The 21,610-nt window shown below is 53.5% G+C and overlaps 9 protein-coding genes across 9 annotated transcripts; 4 read left to right on the top strand and 5 right to left on the bottom strand.

The window, feature by feature from the left end:
* Nucleotides 1-77: 77 nt before the first annotated feature.
* M409DRAFT_69055 (uncharacterized protein) lies at nucleotides 78-1,863 on the bottom strand (the record flags this gene model as incomplete). Its single annotated transcript, XM_033818106.1, has 4 exons — nucleotides 78-677; nucleotides 734-1,148; nucleotides 1,202-1,760; nucleotides 1,821-1,863. 4 exons carry the CDS (start codon nucleotides 1,861-1,863, stop codon nucleotides 78-80), a joined length of 1,617 nt encoding a protein of 538 aa, XP_033663327.1.
* Nucleotides 1,864-3,139: 1,276 nt separating this feature from the next.
* Nucleotides 3,140-4,203, top strand: M409DRAFT_69054 (uncharacterized protein; the record flags this gene model as incomplete). Its single annotated transcript, XM_033818105.1, has 3 exons — nucleotides 3,140-3,328; nucleotides 3,376-4,001; nucleotides 4,053-4,203. 3 exons carry the CDS (start codon nucleotides 3,140-3,142, stop codon nucleotides 4,201-4,203), a joined length of 966 nt encoding a protein of 321 aa, XP_033663326.1.
* A 715-nt stretch (nucleotides 4,204-4,918) lies between these two features.
* On the top strand, nucleotides 4,919-6,207 carry M409DRAFT_58206 (uncharacterized protein; the record flags this gene model as incomplete). Its single annotated transcript, XM_033813848.1, has 2 exons — nucleotides 4,919-5,623; nucleotides 5,677-6,207. 2 exons carry the CDS (start codon nucleotides 4,919-4,921, stop codon nucleotides 6,205-6,207), a joined length of 1,236 nt encoding a protein of 411 aa, XP_033663325.1.
* A 292-nt stretch (nucleotides 6,208-6,499) lies between these two features.
* M409DRAFT_27059 (uncharacterized protein) lies at nucleotides 6,500-8,146 on the bottom strand (the record flags this gene model as incomplete). Its single annotated transcript, XM_033808404.1, has 1 exon — nucleotides 6,500-8,146. One exon carries the CDS (start codon nucleotides 8,144-8,146, stop codon nucleotides 6,500-6,502), a length of 1,647 nt encoding a protein of 548 aa, XP_033663324.1.
* A 357-nt stretch (nucleotides 8,147-8,503) lies between these two features.
* Nucleotides 8,504-9,529, bottom strand: M409DRAFT_27058 (uncharacterized protein; the record flags this gene model as incomplete). Its single annotated transcript, XM_033808403.1, has 1 exon — nucleotides 8,504-9,529. One exon carries the CDS (start codon nucleotides 9,527-9,529, stop codon nucleotides 8,504-8,506), a length of 1,026 nt encoding a protein of 341 aa, XP_033663323.1.
* Nucleotides 9,530-9,829: 300 nt separating this feature from the next.
* M409DRAFT_27057 (uncharacterized protein) lies at nucleotides 9,830-11,573 on the bottom strand (the record flags this gene model as incomplete). The annotated part of the gene is made up of 3 exons (XM_033808402.1): nucleotides 9,830-10,119; nucleotides 10,172-10,710; nucleotides 10,762-11,573. 3 exons carry the CDS (start codon nucleotides 11,571-11,573, stop codon nucleotides 9,830-9,832), a joined length of 1,641 nt encoding a protein of 546 aa, XP_033663322.1.
* Nucleotides 11,574-12,030: 457 nt separating this feature from the next.
* M409DRAFT_27056 (uncharacterized protein) lies at nucleotides 12,031-12,447 on the bottom strand (the record flags this gene model as incomplete). Its single annotated transcript, XM_033808401.1, has 1 exon — nucleotides 12,031-12,447. The coding sequence occupies one exon, from the start codon at nucleotides 12,445-12,447 to the stop codon at nucleotides 12,031-12,033; it is 417 nt and encodes a 138-aa protein (XP_033663321.1).
* Nucleotides 12,448-13,308: 861 nt separating this feature from the next.
* Nucleotides 13,309-14,022, top strand: M409DRAFT_58203 (uncharacterized protein; the record flags this gene model as incomplete). Its single annotated transcript, XM_033813847.1, has 1 exon — nucleotides 13,309-14,022. One exon carries the CDS (start codon nucleotides 13,309-13,311, stop codon nucleotides 14,020-14,022), a length of 714 nt encoding a protein of 237 aa, XP_033663320.1.
* Nucleotides 14,023-16,442: 2,420 nt separating this feature from the next.
* Nucleotides 16,443-17,823, top strand: M409DRAFT_58202 (uncharacterized protein; the record flags this gene model as incomplete). Its single annotated transcript, XM_033813846.1, has 5 exons — nucleotides 16,443-16,687; nucleotides 16,903-17,047; nucleotides 17,097-17,291; nucleotides 17,436-17,589; nucleotides 17,753-17,823. 5 exons carry the CDS (start codon nucleotides 16,443-16,445, stop codon nucleotides 17,821-17,823), a joined length of 810 nt encoding a protein of 269 aa, XP_033663319.1.
* Nucleotides 17,824-21,610: the final 3,787 nt, after the last annotated feature.

Raw genomic sequence — 21,610 nt, 5'->3', positions numbered from 1 at the left:
TACGCATTTCTTCGAAGTCCAGCCACAGTCCTCAATGGATGAAAACAAAAGCTTGGCGTTTCAATCTCAAACTCCTCTCATGACTGCTTCTGTTTGACTGACCGCCATTCCACCAGCAAGCTTCCAATGATCGTCGTGCAACTCAAAGCAACTGCCAGATACCATGTATGGGTCAGGCTCTGATCGATACCATTGAGAACAAGCTCCCGCTGAGAAACAGGAACACTGCTCGCAATATCACCCAGTCCATGATCCTCGATGAACTTTGGCGATAAACCTGGCACGACATTGTGCAAGTTAGAGGACAGCAGATTTGTAAAGATGACTTGGGCCATGGAGATGAATACCGCAGGGCCCATGCTCTGGCCAAATAAGATGACTCCAATTCCAAGGTTGACGTCTGCGTCGCTGAGGGTCGTTTGGACAGCGGCCTGGGAGCCCTGGAATCCAATGCCGCCAGCAAAGCCCGTAAATCCGGAGTAGATGATGATCTGAGCCAACGAAGTGTCCAGGCTGTACGTTGTCATCAGTCCAGCGGCGATTGGCATGCATACCGACGCAAAGATCATGAAGGGTGCGTAGTATCCAAAGGTTGTCGTGCCGAAGCCTTGCAAGAGGAGTCCAATCATCATACCCACCAAGATAGGCGTCATCAGGTAGCCGCTATCGCTTGGACTCTGGAAATGAGACAGATCAGCAATGGTCTAGGATCAAGAAGGGGTGAATGACATACCTCTGATCGAACCACCTGATAATACGTAGGCAAGTACCACTCCAGCACATTCATCATCGAGTTGGTACATGTTGTGAAGATGAAACCTGCAATAACACTCCTGCGTTTGACGATGCGGAAAGGGAGTGCCGCTGAGTCTCCACGGCGGTATTGGTTGTAAATGAAGGCTGCCAAGAGCACACCAAAGACAACGAACAGTCCGATGACTCTGCCGTCTGCCCATGGATACTTGGTCCCGGCCCAGGAAAGTGCCACGAACAACGTCGTCAAGGATGGGACGAACAAGCAGTTGCTGAACAAGTCGAGCGCTTTGATCTTATGGCTCAGTGGTAGGCTCTCTTCTGGCCGCTTCCTCGGGTTCGAGAAGAGGAAGAAGATTGATGCGATTGACACTCCGCCGATTGGAAGATTGATCCTTAGAACGTCAGTCACTAGGTATTAGACAACAACGGAAATGCTGTCACTCACCAAAAGCACCATCTCCACCCCAAAGACTGCGTCAAAGCACCTCCAACAATCGGAGCAGCGATGATGGCGAGCGACTCAACCGCTGCCATCATTCCTGCAAAGATAGGCCTCTTCCTGAGCGGCATGATCTCGATCAGTACTGCAAAACAACCTGATAGCTCCCCAGAGTTTCCAAGACCAGTCACTGCTCGACCCACGATGAACATAGTCGACGAGTTAGCCGTAGCACACAGCAAAGAGCCGACCAGGTAGATGACATTGCTTATCAAGAAGACCTGCTTGATCGAGAAGTACTTATACAGCTTGGCGAAGCCGAACTGAAAGGCACATGTGCAGAGACGAAAGGCTGAATTGTACCAGCCAACATCAGCGACGGTATGAAAGTGGTTTGTCAAAGCTGGAACCGCAGTGGCGACGATGTTCGCATCGAGTCCACCAAGGATCAAGATGATACCCAAGGTGGCGATGGTGCCCCAGAGTTTGAATCCAGTTGGGTACTCTGGCTCAACCTGTGCGGATCCTTCGACATCTAGTGGTTGAATCGTGACCGGAGCTGTGTCTACCGATGGTGGATTTGTAAGTTTTGCTTGCCGTGGCGGAGGGAGGGCGGTAAAAGGACCATCTGCTAGAGAAAGCACTTCTGTTGTCGATGAAGTCGCCATTGTATTATAGAAAAGCGGCCGATAATCGAAAGAAGTTGTGCGAAGGACGAGTGTTCTTTATCAAGGCATCCATGCCGTTACTCCGAGGTCATTGAGAACCGAGCTCCGTAGCAAGCTTGCAGATCTGCATCCTTCTCGGCATTGGTGTTATTGACGGAATACGGCACTGATCTGATCATGATGCGTGGTTTGCATTATTCGATAGCGCAGATTGATGATGTCTTGAAGATGGTGACGGATTGGTACCGTGGTGGATGTTGCGTCAGCCTTGTAGATTCGTCCGCTATGCCAAAACTGCACGTCATGCAGCGCTGTACTTGATCTTACCCTTTCTTTCATACACTGCTAGAGCTTGATGCACGAATGAGCAAGAGAGAAAGAGCGAGTTGAGTAGATTTCTTCGTTGGAAAGTGTTCAGGCTTGAAACAAATACGGCATGGTAGTGTCGTGGAATTGATGTCTTCGTGGCTTGAATTCGGGGCCAGCAAGACTGCCTACAGATGCTGAACGGAACGAGATCCATACTGTGATGGAGATGGCATGCATGAAGCGTCCGTTGCAGGGACATTTCTTCGTATGTATGGTATTAAGCTGCCTCCAGTGAGAATCGAAGAGCAATGGCTCTGACAGCGAACGGCCGTCGTGTTCGTCTCCAAGTTCAGGCAGCTTGCAATGTTTCCGGTCAATCCTCCCTGAATGTGCGCATTGCTCGCGTGCCTCGTTCGTTTAACAGGGGTGCTCATCTGATACATCGGGCGGACACGGAAGCTTAAAACCACCATCTTCCATGACATGAGATGGTCGTTGGAGTGACATTGGAAGAAGCCGCGTAGCTCTTCAATGACTCTTCACATACCCTGAAAGGTGGGTTCCGCTCTCCGCCTTCTTTTCGTTGCCCCATGGGGTTGTTAGAGCTTCGTGCAAGCGTACAGCCTGACCTCTCCGCTTTCACCCCGACAGCGTCGGCAGGGTTTCACAACCCGCTATGCTTCCCAGTATGCAAACCCAGCTTTTCAAGCTGCTCAGTTGAGGTAAATGTGACTACTTAAATGCGGGTTCAAGATTTCAACGAAGTTGATAACGGGCGAGACCGGAAGGTCCAAAGGACGGAGACTTGTCGCAGGTTAAGAGATAAAAGCGTCCCGACTCCCTCGATATTGTGATGTCTGACCCCACTGCTTTCGACTGTCGTTTCGCTGCGAGTCAACTGATCGTTTCTCAAATTTCGTCCTCAACTCATCGGTATCGTCTCCTACTTGAAGCACTTTTCGAAAAGATGGGCAGCATCGGTAATGGAAACGGCAATGGCAATGGCAATGCCGTACGGTTCAACGGACCCATTCCAGCGGCGAGGAGGCTAAGGCAGATGCTGTCTGATCCTCGAAAAGCTGTATTCGCTCCTGGAGTCTACGACGGTATATCCGCGAGAGTAGCACTCGCTCAAGGATACGACTGCCTGTATATGGTTTGTACACCTCAAACTAATTTTTTGCCGCAGCTAACGGTCCACAGACAGGAGCGGGCACTAGCATGTCATGCCTTGGAATGCCCGATCTTGGACTCGCCAACGGCACTGACATGGTCCGCAATGCCGGCATCATAGCCTCCTTGGACCCTTCGATCCCAGTCATCGCCGATGCTGACATGGGATACGGCGGTACACTTAACGTTGCCAACACTGTACGACAATACGCTCGAGCTGGCGTCGCCGGACTACACATCGAGGACCAAGTCGTTGCCAAGCGTTGCGGTCATCTTGCTGGAAAGACTCTCATATCACGGGAAGAGTACGCCAACCACATACGAGCTGCTTGCAAGGCCCGAGATGAGGGGACAGATATTGTGGTCATTGCACGGAGTGATGCTCGCAATGCCGAAGGAGGTGGCTTCGAGGAGTCTGTGGCCAGGCTTCGACTTGCAGCAGAGATCGGGGCGGATGCTTTGTTCTTTGAGGCGTTGGCTGGTGTCGACGAGTGCAAGGAAGCTATCAAGCTGCTTCCTCGCAATATCCCAGTGTTGATCAATATCATCGCTGGGGGCAAGACGCCCGTCATCAGCTTCGATGAGGCTCAGCAGATTGGCTTCCGGATTGTGATTTGGCCCTTCGTGGGCTTGGAAGCAGCAGTGCCTGGATTGGAGTCAGTGTTGCCTTCCTCGTGTTTTTATTCCTCTGCTGACCTCCGCTCCAGGAATGCCTACCGGATATTGAAGAAGACTGGAAAGCCACCAGCAGAGCCTACTCCTATGGGACCAGCTGGACTTTTCGATGTTTGCGGGCTGCAAGACTTAATGGCTTTCGATGCAGCAGTGGGAGGTTCTGCATTCAGCAGTGGTGTCTGAAGCATGTCGAGTCTGTTGCGTTCATCAGCTCGGATGAAGCTTCAACTTGAGAGAACTAGGATATGGAAAAGATATTTGAACCAATCTTGACTTCGATTCCATTGCTTGCTATGTCTTCTATACCGCTTTGAGATCACGACGCGTTGTACGCTGCCCATCTTCCTGACCAAGGAGAGGACTCGAGATGTGCAGCCTTGTGTTGTCGCGCTTGAGACTCGAAGATACTGCAACCTCATACGGATAATTTGTCTTTGTTGGTATATACTACCTGCTTCATGCACTGTCTTTAATGCCACCGATTATAAACATCAATGTCTCGCACTCATTATGATCTACGGTCTTAGACAGCACAAAGATGAGCGTCTCACGCTGTCTACTGGTGTGGGCTGCCTTGCCTTTGTCTCTAGATCTTCTATGGACGACCAAACACAGTTCACAACCTATATAGAACCACTGTGTGTTATGGCAGTATCTGGAAGCAGCTTGAAGCCAAAATCCCACGACTTCTTTGATAGCGAAGCAATTATCACGTCATGGTAGTGAGTGAATGTTCAGCACGGACGCCCCCTCCGCCTACAAAAGCCCGCTCGAATTTCTCAACCCCTCCAAATACTCTCCAACACTCCACCACGTATACACCACCGGACCAAAGGTATACCACTCGTCAACACTCTTTTCTCTCCTTCACATACTCACTCGCTCAAGTACACGCAGCATGTCGCAGCCACTCACCCCGAAGAACGAGCACGCGCTCACCTCGAGTGGCCTGCTCTCCTCCAGCATCATCACTCTTGCTCCGGTGTCTCCGCTAGCCAGCGCTCCCCCTGTCACTACCAACCGGTCCCTGCTCCCATGCGAGCCTCGATTCCTCATCCGCCTCGTCGACGACCCGCAGGGTAACTCGAGGTGGACGACACCAGAGGCAGCACGCGACGCAGAGAGTGGCAGTCGCTTTCTACCGCCGTATCATCCCGCTTCTCGCAGTGTTCAGGGCGCACTTGAAGCGAGAGCAGCTCACGCGGCCGCGGTACGCTATCGCGAAGAGCAATTACGACTTCAAGCAGAGGCTGACTGGCGAAAGCAGCAAGCGCAGATTCGGCCCATCTTCGTTATCGCAAATGCAGCAGAGGGTACTGCAGGCGAGTATACTCGCCTGACCAGCCCAGGTGCAGGTGAAGAAGATGGGGGTGAGGATGAAGCGGCTCAGCAGCCAGCTGGAGAAGAGGAGGCCGAGGCCGAGGAGGGCAGCGCCGGTGGTGTAGATGCGGACTCGATGAAGTGGGTCGGTGCATCTTGCCAGCGGTGTATCCAGAAGAAGACGCGCTGCAATCGCCGGCGGCCGTGTCAATTCTGTCTCCAAGACGGCGTTGGTGAGGAAGGTTGCGCTCTTCCTCGAGGCTCAGACTCGCCCGAGCTAGCAGTGAGTATCCCCGACACATCCTTCCTCCAAATTCACTTTGCTGATATCCCCAGGTTGCTGCACCACGAAACAGCAGCGAGCAAGCCTCCGTTCCTCCAGCTGGTGCCCCCGTCGCCACCAATCCTGGCGAGACACCCAGCGCTCATGGCAAGCGCAAGCGTGACGATGAGGCCCGGGAAGTGAGTGGTAAGTACCAGTGCCCGCCAGTACCGTTACACGCTTTCAACCCATTCACACCACCACCAGGCACGTTCCCAGTTCCACCAGCCGCTATCCCACCACGGTCAGCGTTCATGGCACCACCCGCTCATCCGGCCCCAGCGCCAGCGCCCGCTCCCTCGACTCGCCCACCACCGCCGACGGCCTCATATCCGTCGATCCTACCTCCAAACCCCGCCCCAGTTGCTGCACCAACTCAGCCAGCACCTTCGACTACCAACACCACCAAGCGGCGGGGCGGCAAGAGAGGGAACTCAAAGCCGAAGAAGCCAAGCTCTCCTCGGCCGTACCGTGGTCAGAACTTCCTGACCGAGGAGCAGGAGAAGCAGGTGCGGGAGTGGGATGAGCGTCACAAGGACGATTAGGTCCTTGGTGAGCTCTTGAGGATTGGGAGGCATGGCTGTTTTGTAGAGGCGATGATGATGAATAGAGATTAGCAAGGCGTTTGGGATTGACGAGGCCGTGATGATACCCTCGAGAAGTTGCAATTGACATTGTTTGATTTTGAAGTTCTACATCCCCTTTTTCGAAGTCCCGTTCTGCTGTGTACCGTACAATGCTTGCTGTCCCAACTCTTCATGCAACAGAAAACCTAACCCCAGATCCGACAAACTCATTTCCTCCTCTTGCCTCCTTGCTTCCAGCCCTAACTCCAGCTTACTCTCCATCTGCCCTATTGTACTTGAACCGCTTCAAAGTCTCACTAACATCAGCCTCCGTCTTGCGCTTCAGCTGAGGACGAGAAGTCTCCCCAGTCTGAGCATACTGCTGATGAAGCGTCTGATCCAGCGGCTTCTGAGCAGCAGACCCACTTGGAGTGGGAGTGCGAGGAGACAGATCCTGAGCAGGCTGCTTGCCCTTCGGACTCTTCTTCGTAGCACGAGGAGCCGGAGCAGCAGGAGTCTTGCTGGGAGCCACGCTGTTGCGCTTGGCCTCCTCGGCCTTCAGCTTCTCGAACGCCTTGCGAGCATTGACTCGACAATTCTCATGCTTGCGGCGGAGGTACCGAGCAGGCGAGCGGGCCAAGTCGGCGAGGCCGGTGCCGGAGAGAACGTCAAGAGCGACGTACTTGTCGTTGTAAACGGCCTTGATGACTTCTGCCAGACGCTGGGAGCAGATCAGCTCCGACTCAAGAAGGTAGCCAGACTTGAGGTCTCGACGCTCCCAGACGGACTTGGGGACGCCGTGCTCGTGGACGTTGATGACCTCCTCCAGCAGCATCATGGCTCGAGCTTCGGCTTTGGCCGGGTCGGCGTGGATCTTGTTGAGGACGGACTGGCGCACGATGTCTTGATGCTCGTAGTAGTAGACGGTCTGGTCGTCGGTGAAGTTCTCGGGTGGTGCACCTGGCTCCGCGTGGATTGCATTGAAGATTCGAGCGCCTGAGTCGCCGATGTGGTGGCTCTTTATCTGCTGCCAGTCATCGTTGGTGAGGTTGAGTGGGATCAGTCTGTCAACGCCAACGGGCTGCACAAGAGCTTGGCGAGCAGCATCGAAGCCGTTGAACAAGTTCTGATACTCCAGCCGCTCGTCATGCGATGGCTCAGGGGACTGTGCAGCTGGCGTCTTCTCCTTGCGCCGAGTCTTGGGAGCGGGTGCTCGAGACCGCACCGGTAGAGACTTCTGGATGGTAGATGGTATGCTCGCAGGCATCGGGTAAGGAGAGCGAGCGTGTGGCGAGCCAAGGGCTGGCAATGCCGGCTGCGAAGCTGCAGTTGCCGTCGCTGTCCATGCCGGAATCGGATATGGTGAGGGAATCGGATGTGGCGAGCGAGAGTATGGCGAGACATATGTTGGCAAGGCCGGTAGGGTCGTCGGCGTCGGTGCTGCTGCAGGAGTAAAAAGTGCAAAGCCTGGAGCCGAAGCCCCAGCAGGAGTCAGGATAGTCAGCTCCGGGCTGAAGTCTGCCAATGATGGTACAGCGTGTCCATCATCCGACTTCGCAGCCTCGCCGCCCCCAGCAGCAGCAGTATTGTCTGATCCCAGTAGGAGAGCACAGTCGGGATCATGATCCGTATCATGAGGAGCGTCGCACCAGACGCAAGGACCAAACCCCGGCTCTGAGGTATTCATGGCACTCTCAGACATCGCAGTGTCCTGTCCAAGAGGAGATGGTGGAGGCGCAGCAACTCCGTCGAGGAACTGGGTTGGTGCGTCGAGCTCGTTGAACCAGCCATCGGTAGCTTGGTCGAAAGGGGCGTCAGGGATGTGGTATTGGAGATCGTTCTGCTCCGGCTCGGTGTCCATGAAGTCCGAAAAGTCGAAGTTGGCGAACATGTTTGGATCAAAGTCGAAGCCGTCCATTGCTGGGCAGATGGTGGGTATGCTGGTATCGGATGGAAGTGCTGCTCTGCATGTGGTAGTGTCCGTAGATGTTGTGCAGAAGGGAGTGCTCGATGGTAGCGGTGGGAAAGGGGTTGGGTTGCTGAGATCCTGGGAGTTCGCCTTCCCACGCCATAAGAGGAACGATGATAGGTGTCGTCCGCTGTGTGTTAGGGGTGTTAGGGGATGGGAAGTGAACGGGCATCGTGTGAAGGGCATTGTGGGATGAACGAAGTCACTGGGCAAACAAAGACCTCGTCAAGCAGACAAAGAAACAATGTCATTGTTCCTATCTTCTCCCTATCCCTACGACTCAGTCATCTCCCATGCGTTCCAGTCCTATCTCGAACGCTTGAACGGCGAGCCGTTCGCCGGGGCATAGCCACCGAAAGTACCCTCGTAAGAGCGCTTCACGCCTCCAAAATCCGGCGACACTGTGACCGCCGCAGCACTCTTCTGTAGCTTCGCAAAGCAGCGAGTGCAGTTGACACCGTCGTTCTTCGTGCCGACAGGAGAGTCCTTCTTGCACGTAGCACAGATCATGCGCTTTCCTCTCTTACTCGTCTTGTTTGCTTGTGCCTGCACAGAGGGAGATCCGAAGATCTCTCCCTGGCTCTCCAAGCTCGGCCGAGGGAATGGGGTGCTGCTTGGGCGGCTGTGGTCTGCCATCGTGGTGGGGATACCGCCGTGGTTGTGGAAGGCCCACTGTCGGATCATGTCTTTGGTGACAGGCCCAGGTCCCACGCTGGTCATGCCATATGACGGGGGGCTTCTCTGGACTTGCGACTGGAACAGAGGCAATGGACTGGCTGATGGGGTCTTGGTGGAGTCGGATGTGGTGGAGACATTGCTGTCGCTGATCTTGCGTTTGTGTGTGAGCTGAGAGTTGAGTGCCGACATCTGGGCTTCGTAGCTGCTGGATGAAGGTCTGGCTGGTGGAGATGTGGTGGTATACTGAGCTTGTGCTGCTGTTGGAGGATCCTCTAGCTCGAAGAAAACTCCCAATCCGACTGCTTTGAGGTCGTCGTCGGTGAAGTCGCGTACGACTTTCTCGAGCTCAATCTCTTTTTCACTTTTTGGCTCGCTGAGCTGGAGGAATAGCATGCAGGTGTCGCAGAAGAAGTCGTCGAAGGGGCTGGAGATGTAATAGTGCTTCTTGCAGTATGCACAGCTGTTCTCGGCGGGTGTGGTGGCGTCGGTGGATGATGGGTCTTGAGTGGCGGACATCGCGACCGGTGAGCTGGGTACGAAGCAGTCGTCGAGGAGGGATGAGAAGAACCCTGGAGGCCAGATCTCGTCGAGCGGGATGTCGGTGACGGGGAGGTCCTCGAATGAGGTTGGTGGCGCTCGGTCAGATGAAGCCATGGCGAAACAGTCTCGGGGGTGGTGTCGGGCGGGAACTGGTCTTGTCGAGGGCGAGAGTGAGGTCGTTGATGGGACTGGGTTGGTTTGAGGATGTTTCGGGGAGAGAGAAGCTGGTCGAGGTGGTGTCGTCGCTCAACAGGCCATGTTGCTATTATGCACAGACCGTGCTCGCAGCGCTGTTGAAACGGCGCTAAAATTTTAAGCTGCACTAGCGCGACAAATCATTCACCTACGCCGTTTGCTCCTCAGCGTCATGCGGACTGCCCATTGCATACAGCACCTACATACCATATCTACTTTCTACTTGACCCTCGTGAACACCAGATCAAGCGGCGCCAAGCTCATCGTGAAGTGATCTTTTGAGTCGTTTAGGAGCCTCGAGCCATCTTCTCCAGGAGCGAGGCTGACGTCGTACTCCAGCAAAATCTTGGCAGTCAACGTCCTCAGCTCCATCAAAGCCACGTTCTTGCCAATGCAGTTGTATGCACCGATCAAGAACGGGACGAAAGCTCCCTTATACTTCACCATTTCAGGCTTGCTGTACCACCGCTCTGGGACGAAGGATGAAGCTTGCTCGTAGACAGACTCATCTGAACGCAAAGTTAGCGATCATTCAGTATTTGCATGCCATGGGCAACTTACCACGTGCGACAACATAGAAGGGAATGTTGTAAGCAGTACCTTCAGGGACAAAGGTATCGCCCACTCTGAGTCCTTCTGGTGGAGTCAGGCGGAAAGCGCCAGAAGGTCCAGGAGAGTGAAGCCGCAGGGTTTCATTGATCGTTGCGTTCAGATGCTCACAATGCCGAATGTCAACATCAGAAAAGTCACCCTTGACACACTGCTTGAGCTCATTCCTGATCATCTCCACATCTTCAGGATGCTGTGCGAGCTGGTAGAACATGTATGCGAACGTAACTGCGGTCGTATCTGCACCAGCGACGATCAAAAGCCGAGCATCTTGCTGATAGTATGGATTCCTTCCCGGATTCGGGCTGTCTTTGTATGCGTTGTACAGCCATGATGTTACCGTGCTTCCTCCAGCAGACGCGGCATCTTTCTCCGACGCATTTGAGAAGAAGTTGTTGCGGACGGCATCTTCAATCTCATCGTTGCAGAACTTTGTGAACTTCTCGACCCCCAGTGTATCTCCCGGTATACCTTTGAGTAGTCTTAGAAACCTGATATCTGTAAGTGCTTGAATGAAAAATGGAATCTCGACGTTTGCTCACCATACAGGCATCGTCAGACCGAGGGGTGCCATTCCATCGGTAAGTAGCCCAAGAGCGTGATGTTTCTCCCCAGAGTCAAGCATACGATAGTTCTTGCCGAACGCCAACGAACCCATAACATCAAATGCGTATAGCTTGAACCAGTGCGAGACATCCATCGGCTTGCCATCCAACTCGGTCAGTTTGGCGAGGAGCTTGTTGTTGAAACTCTGGATCCTTGGCTCGTACTCTCGCAACGCTTTGTCCGAGAAGGCAGGAACCCAGTGTTTCCGTCTGCGATCGTGCTGTGTTCGAACCCTCTCCGAGAGTAAAGCAGGAACCGTCTCCATGTCGTACCAAGGGCCTTTGGTAACCCTCGTCTGGGAGCTGTGGGATGGCTCTACAAAGTCTGGATCCACGATAGACAGTTCAGTAGCGCCTCTGCGGACTATGCGGCCATACTTCTGATGGAGTTCGTACAGCTTGTGGTATTGGTTGAGTTTTCCGCCGACCGTGAACGCAATGTAGAAATCTGAGAGGCGAGCTGCAAACGGGCCAGGGAATCGATTGAGCGGATTGAAGAACAGCCGGTACACCAAGGTGCTGCCCATCGCCCCAATCGCAAAACAGACCGCATACCCAAGTGTGGTTGCTGCTGCTACGATGAGGCCGACGTTCCCGGTCCTGGACACGAGCACAGTTGATACGGCGATTGTTGTAATGATGATGGCGAGGATGCGGTGAACGTAATTGTGAGTTTCGTATCGATGGAAGTACAGCAGGTGAGCTGCGACGCCCAGCGAGAGGCTGATAGGCCACACGAAATCGGCCATTGTTGGAAATCTTCAACAACAAGTGGATGATGGACGGCGAAGAAAAGCACAAGCGCCGTCGTCCCAAGCCGGATATATAATTTGCGATGCTGACACACTATCTTTAGCCCCTCCTCAGGAAACAAGGTGTCGATGCTAAGCTTTCGAATAGGAGGCAAGGGATGCGCAGTGTAACAAATCTTGGGGCTTGGTGATAATCGCAACACGGCGATCGGATTCGCACGAGGCCGTGATGTTTTGTGAACTGTGATAAAGCTTGGCCTGACCACTAATCACTCAAACGATCCGTCTCGCGCCGTCAGCAAGGATCCCTGCCATACCGATATTGAACCAGGGTCTTGGGTGATCGGGATCAAGACTTCATGTGTGACATGAACACAGAATAGGGGAAGGTGTCAACACTCCATTCTACTTCGCAGAAGCACACGCATAAAACAGCCTCTCGTCTATGCTCATGTTATGGACTTGCGATGCACCATCGTCTCCCAATCTTCTCCATCTCCCTCCAACTGAATAGCTTCAAGGTATGCATGTCCATTCCTCCCTTCATCGCTCTACAACCAAAAGTTTTTAAATCGTTGAGTGTGTGCTTTCCCTCCTCCGAGAGATCAACTGGCCGCTTCTTCTTCCTCAGCTTTGCATGGCCCGGCGCCTCATCCCGCATACCGCCTCGCTCCTCCCGCTTGATCGTGGACGGTGCAGCGTATGGCGGCATCTCCTCGTACCTCGAACTAAGCGTGCGCTCATTGAATGACTCGTTCGGATTGGTCTGACCCTTCTTAGGCTTCTTGAAGACGTGAACTCGCTTGGCGGCTTTCTTGATGATGGTCTTGAGCTTGTCTCGCTTTCTCTCCGTTGGACTGTCAGATACCATGGTTACGAGTTGCTTTTCGATAGGATGGTTGTCGTGTAGAGACCGGAGAAGACGCTGACATTTAAGGTAAAGGTTGAAGGTTGCTAGACAAAGCAGAGGGACATAATGTCACTGTGATCTCAGGTGAACCTCGTGGAGTGCGGAAAGATCGCGAGTGAAAGACGGGCATCGCCAAGCTGAACTTCACTCAATGCAGTCACGAACGACTGCAGAGACACTTTGAGCACTTTTAGTATACGGTGAGGCCTGTTCTATTAGCATTCACCCAAATGTGTGGCTATTCAATGCTGATGTAGTCCCAGATATCAACAGGCAAACATCTATCAGTATGTAGCGCAGGACCACTCTTTGCACGCCGCACCGCCATACTGGAACCGGCTCTTCTTTCAGCCTTTCTTGATGTACCTTGCACGACTTGGTGAGGGACAACATCGAGAGCGCAACCAGCGGCGGAGGTTGATTTGCAAGACATCGGCAGCAGCAGCATGATCTACCTCGAACAATATCTGACAATAAATCGTTTAATCATAGGGCTACCCCTAGCCTTGCCTCATTCCCAGAGCCGTATTTTGGTGGCTGGACATAACAGAAGAAGTGACCAATAGCAGCCCTTCGAATCTCGATTGTGGATCGACGTTTCATTCGCTAGGACATTTTCAGCCGCCGTTGCGAGTTTGCGGATCACGCTAACTTGTACATTACAGCGTTGCCTTCGCCTTTGCTATCTGTTGACAACATCAAAAAACCCTCTATGCTTGGCGGATAAAACTACTTCCTGCGCGAACTTGATACCAGCATCACTTCAAATACCTCATGCAAGGAATATCCAGCACATCTCACTTTTGAGTCTCCAGAACGACAATGGACGACGACCCAAAAGACATCGTCAAGAATGCCTACGACAACATCGCGCCCTGGTATCTGAACTGGGTAGAGAATGACCGCTCACCTCGGGAGAGATATACCGTCAAACTCCTCAACGACTGCCCTCCAAGCCCGAAAATCCTGGATCTCGGCTGCGGCCCAGGCGTCCCAGTCTTACGAATGCTGCTCGATGGCGGCGCCAGCGTAGTCGGATGCGACATCTCAGCAAAGCAATTGGAGCTGGCGAGATCAAAATGTCCAGAAGCGACTCTTATTCAATCCGACATGGCGTCGCTATCCTTCGACCCCAGCTCTTTTGACGGAATCTCTTGCTTCTACACCTTTTTCCATCTCCCCCGAGCGGAGCAAGAAACCTTCCTGACCCAGATCTACTCATGGCTCAAACCCGGCGGCAATTTCGTGATGAATTGTGCGGTGTTCGACGAGGAGGAGATCCATGGCGAGTTCTTGGGCTGGGGGACGTTTTGGAGTGGGTTCGGCGTGGAGGACAATAAGGCGATGTTGGGGAGGGTTGGGTTCGAGATCGTGAAGGAGGAGTTGGTCCAGTCTGGAGATGGACAATTGGAGGAGGACGATCCGGATTATGGGGTGGAGTTCTGGTGGGTAGCTGCTCGGAGGCCGGTGCAGGGTGTTGGAGAGGACGCTGGTGGTCAAGGCGAGGGGTCGAAAGGCTCGAGTGGGTCGTCGTAGGATCATCGTAGGTTGGGAAAGGGTGACAGTTGTGGTGTCGATGGTGCTGAAAGTCTGGGATGGTGTAAGACTGAGCACTTTGGTTGATCTTCATGCAGAGACTTGTACGAGTTCCTGGTCACTCCTCGCTTTGCTATTGCGAGTAATTTTTTGCAAGTCTCCAATTCTCTTATCGCGCAGCGGCTATTGTTCAGTCTCTTGCCAGTGACATTCCCACCTTCCATCTCTTCGGTAAGCTGCCGACTGGCTCGTCTTTTCTCGCTTTTCGAGTACAATGACAGTCCCTTTTGCGAGCCGGATCTCGACTCGCCGTCCAACCTCTGATAGTCTGTGTCGAAAGTACAAGCTCCACCTACCTCGCACTCCTGTCATTGCCATCGCTGCCGTCGTTCGCAAAGTCTGGTGCCGCAGAATACATCACGCAAGGCCGTGGACCATCATCTAATGAACAGAATGAAGATGCTGTGCAGAATGGGCTCTGGAGACCGATTCCATGCACTGTGTCAACAAATTTTACAACCTCCTATTATTCCGGATCGCTCACCATGTTCAAGTTCATCTCTTGATCCTGGGATAATCAGTTCTTTTTAATGGACCGCCCCCCTTGCTGTATCCCAGTCCCTGCCCCCCTTTGCTGCGGTGACAAGTGCATCGCTCCTTCCCGCCCCTTGTATACCTCTGGTCATCAATGGATATCATCTGTCCTGTTCTTGCTCTCCTTCCGTCGCCAGTCTTTGAGAAGGCCCTTGCTACATCGACGACCTTGTAGTACTGCTGGTTGGCCTTGCTGAGTTCGCGTGGACCAGATGGATGCTGGCGTGCTAACGGCGGACTGTCACTCGGTCGCCGTCGAATGTTATCAATAACGATCTTCGGAGTGTGGTTTCGCCGGTGTTCAAGTGCTTTCGACAGCGCTGGCCCTCGTCCAAAGTCCCTTGTCTGTGTCTCGCCGTCCAGTTACTCAAGGCTGCCACGTCGAAGGTGTTGGAGCGAGAAGGCTGAGGCAGGTAGGCGGCTATGTGAACCTCGTATTTATCAATTTGCTGGCGAAGTTGCGGGTAGGGGTCATCGTTCGTGTCGTGTAATCGCTGATGTAACGCGCTGAGCATGGCGCCATCGCCTGAGTCGCGCCTGTTCGTCTCGTTCTCGTGCTGGTGATCAATGAACGAGCGAAGGCTGCCATCTGCGTTACCATTCTCGTGTATGATCTGTGATCTGCAAAGTCGTTCGATGAGGTGGAGGCGGAGGACGATGTTGCCAGTCGCATGGGCTCGGTTTGATTCCTCTTCGCCGCCTCTTTGTACAGCGCTTCACTGCCTCCACCTTCTCTGAACGTTCTATCACCGTTGTCTGACAAACCGCGACGCGAGTCGCGTGAGCGTGATGTATGGAGCGACCTCATGTGGTGTTGAGGCCCGTAGTGGTGTTACGCTGGTGTTCGGTCGTACCAGGGCGCGTCTCCGGTTTCATCAGCTTCACACCACCGGCCGCACTCTGCAGCTTCCCTCCTTCACCATAAATCGAGCAACGTTCGCATCGATGTTGTTCGGTGCCGAGGAGCATCGAAATGCTTCTATCAAATACCACCAAATTTCAATTGATCGAAAAGACGTTATGGTACGGACGTTTGACGATGAAGTTGGAATTCCACGTCCCAATATGGCCGGCTTCAAGCTGGATTTTCCGGCATCACCAACAAGTCTGACAGTCAAAAAAATGACAGCAAAAGTCTGAGACCTACTTCTTTTCGATCAACCTCAATATGAGTGATCTACACCGCAATTTCTGCTGTGCAAAAATTTATGACACTTTCTCCATGCAGGACATAGTCAAGGGAAACCTAAGATAGAGCAAAAAAATGTCAAGAAAGAGTATTGAAGATCTGTTGATCTTAGTGCTGAAACACTTTTTGCTGATAAACCTGGGAACTGTTAGCACTGAGCTGGAAGAAGTTCTACCTACATCTATCTAATCCAGAGCAAGCGAACAGAGCAGATAGAGCAGAGAGCATTTCGAACCTAGATCAGAACCTGTTGTTAGTAGTAGTCAGTTCGCGCCAACTGCGCCATTCCACAAGTTTGGACGGGGGATAACTTACATGCAGGGACTGATTCCGAATTACATATAAAGGTAAAACGCTTCTCAGCGGGACTTTGCCCTCTCAGGGGAGCTCACCATCCACACACCACTTTTTGACAAGCAGAAAATCGAAGGTTTGAGATTGATATGAGTGCATCCCCCGTATCAAGTTTGATAGCATTCGGCCATGTTGTTGTTGAGTTATTGAGGGTAGGGCGTTGACAGTCGTGCTGCTCGCCGCAGCAAACTCGGCTCCATGGAGACCTTTCGGGGGTGTAGGAGTTGCAGAGGGACGACAACAACCTCTAACACGCCACTGCAGTCTCCAATACATCCATAGCATGGCCCTGGACGAGCGCGAGCCAGCAAATACCATCATTGATCCCCCAGCTACGAGAGGGCGCGATGTGTGCTTCCAGGTGGACTCTTTGTCTGCATTGCGACGGCGAGCAGCATCTCAACAACGAGCCACAGCAGCGCAAAGGGCCTTGGTAGCACCCAGCACCATCGTCTTATGGCGACGACACGGTGGAGGAAGAGACAGCAACAACGCGATCACCTGTCGCGCCTGCAGTGTGAACGAGTGGTATGTATCCACGCCATCGTGCTCGTCTTCACAGTCCAGCAGTCTGCTCGGAAAGGGCGCGGATAGGTAGTGGATCGATCATTCGACAATGACCTCCTCGAACCCGCCCCTTACGACCCGACGGTGACGATGATGGCTGAATACAACCAATGACCAGCTCTGAGAGACGGAGCATGTCCAGAGCCACCATCGAGCGAAATGATGCCTTCACGAAGGTCTCGGTCATGCGAAAGCACCACAATGGCATCAGCACCACGCCAGTCTCGATACCATCGCACTCAAGTCGCCGAACAGCCACCATCTTCTAACCGCGACGACGCGTCGCGCCATCATCGAAAAGACGAGCGCACGGTGACAGAGGTTTGCCAGCAAGAGATGGACGAGCAGAAGATGCGCTTGCAACGAGGAGGTCATACCTGAGGTCTCCAGGAGTACGTTTGACAAACAACGAGCGCCTTACGCCTCTGGCAGCTGGTCATCCATCAAAGCCTCTCTTGCCGCCGGAAGCGCGCGTACAAGGCTGGTTGACGCCATGAAGGGAACAGTCAGCGGCAGACAAGTGATAGCCTGCAGCACGGTTCACATCTCCATACTGATCAAGGAGGTAAGTATCAGGGGCGCAACCTCAGCGAGAGGCCAAGTTGTCCGTCCGCGCAGCCAGCGAAGGATCCTCGGGACGACACGATCGATCGAAATCACTATTGAACTCCATTTTTCAGCCTTGCAAATATCTCCGACCAACAAACAGTCATTGAGAGCGATGTCGACCCCTGATCAGTCGAAACTGAAGAGCTGGCAGCCGCGGACACTTGGACCCATTCCTGCTCCAAAGACAAACCACCAACTGGTCCCCATTGGTGCCGTGGCCAGACGAGGCGTGTGCAACATAGGGCATCAGAGCAGTAAGCGACAAAGCCTCATATTCCGAAGGCTGACGTCCTTCACTGAAGAGTGCTAAGTCTAGTAGCTGCAGATGGACGAGGTAGGCCCCTTGCATGGAAACACCGGAGGTTCTTGCCTTGCAAGACCGCGAGAATGACGGTCGTCTGCTAATATCGCCAATAGGTTCGTCGAATGCTTGCGAGCCCTCCGCGATCGTCAATGTGGTCACAACTTCCGAGACGCGTCACAGCTGACTGCCCGAGACACCACGCCCATGCATCGATAGCCCTATCTTCAAAGTCTTGCACCAACAGCTGGACATTATGCCGCCGTATGACCTGAAGAAGGGGTCTCAAAGAGCAAGAACAACGCTGGCGGGCAGGAGCGGAGATCGATCGGACAAAGTGCTAAGGGCAACACGAGAGCAAGGCAAGAGCAGACTGAGGGTAGAGCATAGAGCAGCTCAGGCAGTGAATAACCAGGGCTGTGGGTGAGGCTGTCAGATCCTGCTCTCGGGCCAAGAGACATCAGGAGTCCTGGGCGGGAAAGCCTCGGCAGCCGCGCTGGCCAGAGATCTCGCAAAGCTGAGATGATGGGCAGAAGGCCGTGCAAGGAGGAAAAGGGGCCAGGACAACACAGCCACTAGTTGATCACATTGGCATTCGTCCAACATGCTGATCAGCAACAACCAAGACACTCGTGGACGCAGGATGCTGGCCAGGCTCAACGAGTGCTCAGCCGCGACAGCTGAGCTACAACAACCCGCATGGAGGCATTTGATGGGACGTTGGCAGGGCCATCCTCAGGTGTCGCCTTCAGGGTCTGTACGATGATCTTGGCCATCGAATTGATCAGTGGAGCTCTCGGGAGTGCTGCAGAAAGGCTCCAGAGCTGGCTGATTGCCTCTCGGTTGCTGTAAGCCTTGCACGCACAAGTCACAAACTCTCGGCCGCTGTGGAAACGCGAGCTGTTCTTAATTGCCTGCTAAGACACTACAGCAAGTTGTTTGATGGTGAAGAGGACACAGCAGGAGCAAGAGACGGTCCAGAATAGGGCACCCAAGGCAAGCGGGCGACCAATGGGCCTAGTACCGTGGCAGCCAGAGTGACGCTGGGAGCAAACATCATGATGCTCCAGGACGCGAGCAGAGACGAGCTTGGGATAGTACCAAACACCTGGAAGGCGAGCCATGTCGTACAGGAAGAGGGTATTGCTGGCAGATCGAGCTGGGAGACGAGGTGGGCTCGGAGCAGACGACATTTCAGTCGACACTGTAGATAGGAATCGCTGAATAGCATCCGTAGAGCTTTAAATGGACGTGTAATGATCATTTCCGGTTCCTCGCAGCAGCGAACGTAGCGTCTGTTCTTCGAGCAGGGACCTAGCCCAGACGTTTGTCGTTGCTCACGTGCAAAGGAACATCCTGAACCTCTACTTTCGTGAAGCTATAGGTGCTACGAGTAGCGATGTTGGAGATGAGTGTCGCGGGCGCCGTTGTAGTGGTCCATTCCCGCAGCTCCGCTAGTTCTGACCTCGGTCTCTGCGGCCTTTTTGACGGATTTGCATAGCACACAACCTGCGCACCACACCACCTATTCTTTGCCCGTGACTTCATCTAAACGTCCCTGTGCACCTCCGGATAGCTCGGTCGGCTCTCCACACAACGCAACGTCTTGCATCAACCGATATCGACGAGGTGTCGGCCTTAGGAGCAAACGAGAGGATAAAACCACACCTTCCACGAAGCCAGGAGAGGGGAGATGGCCCAGATCTTCAGCAACTTCCAGTCGTGCAAGGCAATGCAAGCGAGCAGCAAAATCAGGTCTTCATTGATAATGGCTCATGACGGCAACACGAATGTCCACCTGGACAGCGGAGACCGCGAGCGGAATGCAGCCACCAATACGTCGTGAAAGCGAACGCAGGGACATGAAGTCTGGGCAGATGAAGAGCCACTCCCCAAGGTTGCCGTTGCGGTTCTCCCGTCGAGGAAGGCGCCTAGAATAAGGGCGCTCTTCAAGCTCAGAACGCTTCCTCACACCTCTCTCCAAGGTTTGCCAAACCGCATGGCTCAGCCCGATTGGGAATGCAACGCAGCAAGAGCCGAAGGACAACCCAGTACGCCAGAAGAAGGAGCTCATAGCAAGGCGCTGGTTCGTAAAGACCCCAACAGGCGTAATGCGACGTTTGGAGCGTCTCAACCTGCTTCTGGGGCACCGCAAGGTTACCAGAATCGACTTCGGGCAATTTTCCAGCATCAATTGAGAGGAGACGTCGCGGAGCCAGCGAAGGTCGTGAGTGAGGGCTACGCAGCCCCGGCAACTATAGTGAAGATGGACGAGTGAGCTGCACCGACACACTCTCCTTTGAACATGGCCTCGATCCATTGCACTCTGTTGGCCAAGCGATTAATGGAAGCTGGAAGAGAATTTGGCATGCTTGCCGGGAATGTCCTTCCCGCTGCGCAGGATCGTTTCAAGCCATCAAATCGACACCGCCTCTCACCTGACCGGCATTCCTGGGGACTTTTGGTCGTCAAATCAAGCTCTACCTAGGTAGGCATCAAAATCGATGAACTCCAAGTGGATAGAGCAGGAGATGGATATCCTTTCGAACTCCTGAAGTCTTGGATCCCATTTTCACGCCTTTCCTCTTGTGGGTGTGGGTCTCGGCGCTCGGACTGAAGCAACTCCTTGCGATCCTGGGCCTTGGACCGCATTCCATCGACAATCGTTCGGCGGCATCGATAAAATGTATCCAGCCCGGTTCGAAGCTTCTCGTATGCACGGCGATACCGCAGCAGCTCTTCTCGTATCCCGTCTCGCCCCGGCGAGCGATTTTGACGCATATCGACGAATGCATACCGGTCAGGGGAACAACCTTGGATGCCTTCCGACTGCGCCAAAAGAACCCCCGGGTGGCCTTGAATGAGCCTCTCGACGATCATGAGCCGAGCAGATGGACCGCTTTCCCAATGAGTGGAAGAAAGGAATACTATTCCAGTCCTCATAAAAGCGTTGGTCCAGAAACGCAAAATCGAAAGATGCTACTCCAGTGTGGATTGGTAGCACATGCAGGGAGTCTTCAGTCTCGACGATGCGGCGCCTCGATGTCTTGGGTACCGTCTGCTCTTCTCTTCCCGAGGGCCTGGAGATATTGGGAGTCGGAAGTAAAGCAGTCTCCTGTTGCTCTGCAAACCAGCTTTACGCTCTGAATGCACAAGACGATGAGTCTGGCCATTTCACGCTTCCATCCTCTTCATCGCGAGTACAATCGGGACTTGGCTGTCGCCTGGGTGCCGCCATCTTTTCTGGACCTCTGAAGAATGAAGAAAACGATCGAGTTCCTATTCAAAAAAAAGACACTTCCCTCTAGGTCAATGTCCAAGCTCGGTGCTTGCTGTCAAGATGGCTAGTAGCAAGTGTGTGGGTCCGGTACTGATGTCCTGGATATGAGCGGCAAGTACATGTAGTACATCAGGATTGCTGTTTTCAATCATAGTCCGGACAGGAGCGTGCTGCGAGATCCACCTGCCACTTGTCGACCAGATCTCGATGTTGTGATCTGCAGAAGCGTCCCTGATCAACCAAGTCCTGCCGGCTTGTTAGTACGCTTCAAGATTTCGCTCCATGGAACTCGCTTCACCGCAAATCGTGTGCTCCTGGTCTATTCTTCGGATGTATACTTGACTGGACCTTTCTCCAGACACTCGCCCTTTTCCGTCGTCAACTGTCGTGGGGTCAAATTCCAGCTCGATACTCCTTCGACTTTGTAAACTTGGGACAGCCAGCTGGAAGGCATGTCGTTAAACGCCAGAGAGATCGCAAACAATGGTCTTGCAACATTTGTCCGTCTTGACCAGGTCATGTCCGCTTCTTCAACTGTTCATTATGCCACGCCATCAGCACGGGCTCGACAAGTGGTGGCACAGCCGAGAACTGTCCTTTGCTCTTCAATAAGCACTCGCCGCCCGGTTGGCCTACGAATAGACCATCCTTGCACGTCCATACGCATGCAATCCTCGAAGTGAAGACGCGGTGG

Source organism: Zasmidium cellare, assembly GCF_010093935.1.
Source record: "Zasmidium cellare ATCC 36951 unplaced genomic scaffold M409scaffold_35, whole genome shotgun sequence".
Taxonomy (NCBI): Eukaryota; Fungi; Ascomycota; class Dothideomycetes; order Mycosphaerellales; family Mycosphaerellaceae; genus Zasmidium; species Zasmidium cellare.
The sequence above is the reverse complement of the archived record's forward strand: the minus strand, read 5'-3'. Positions and strand labels throughout refer to the sequence as shown.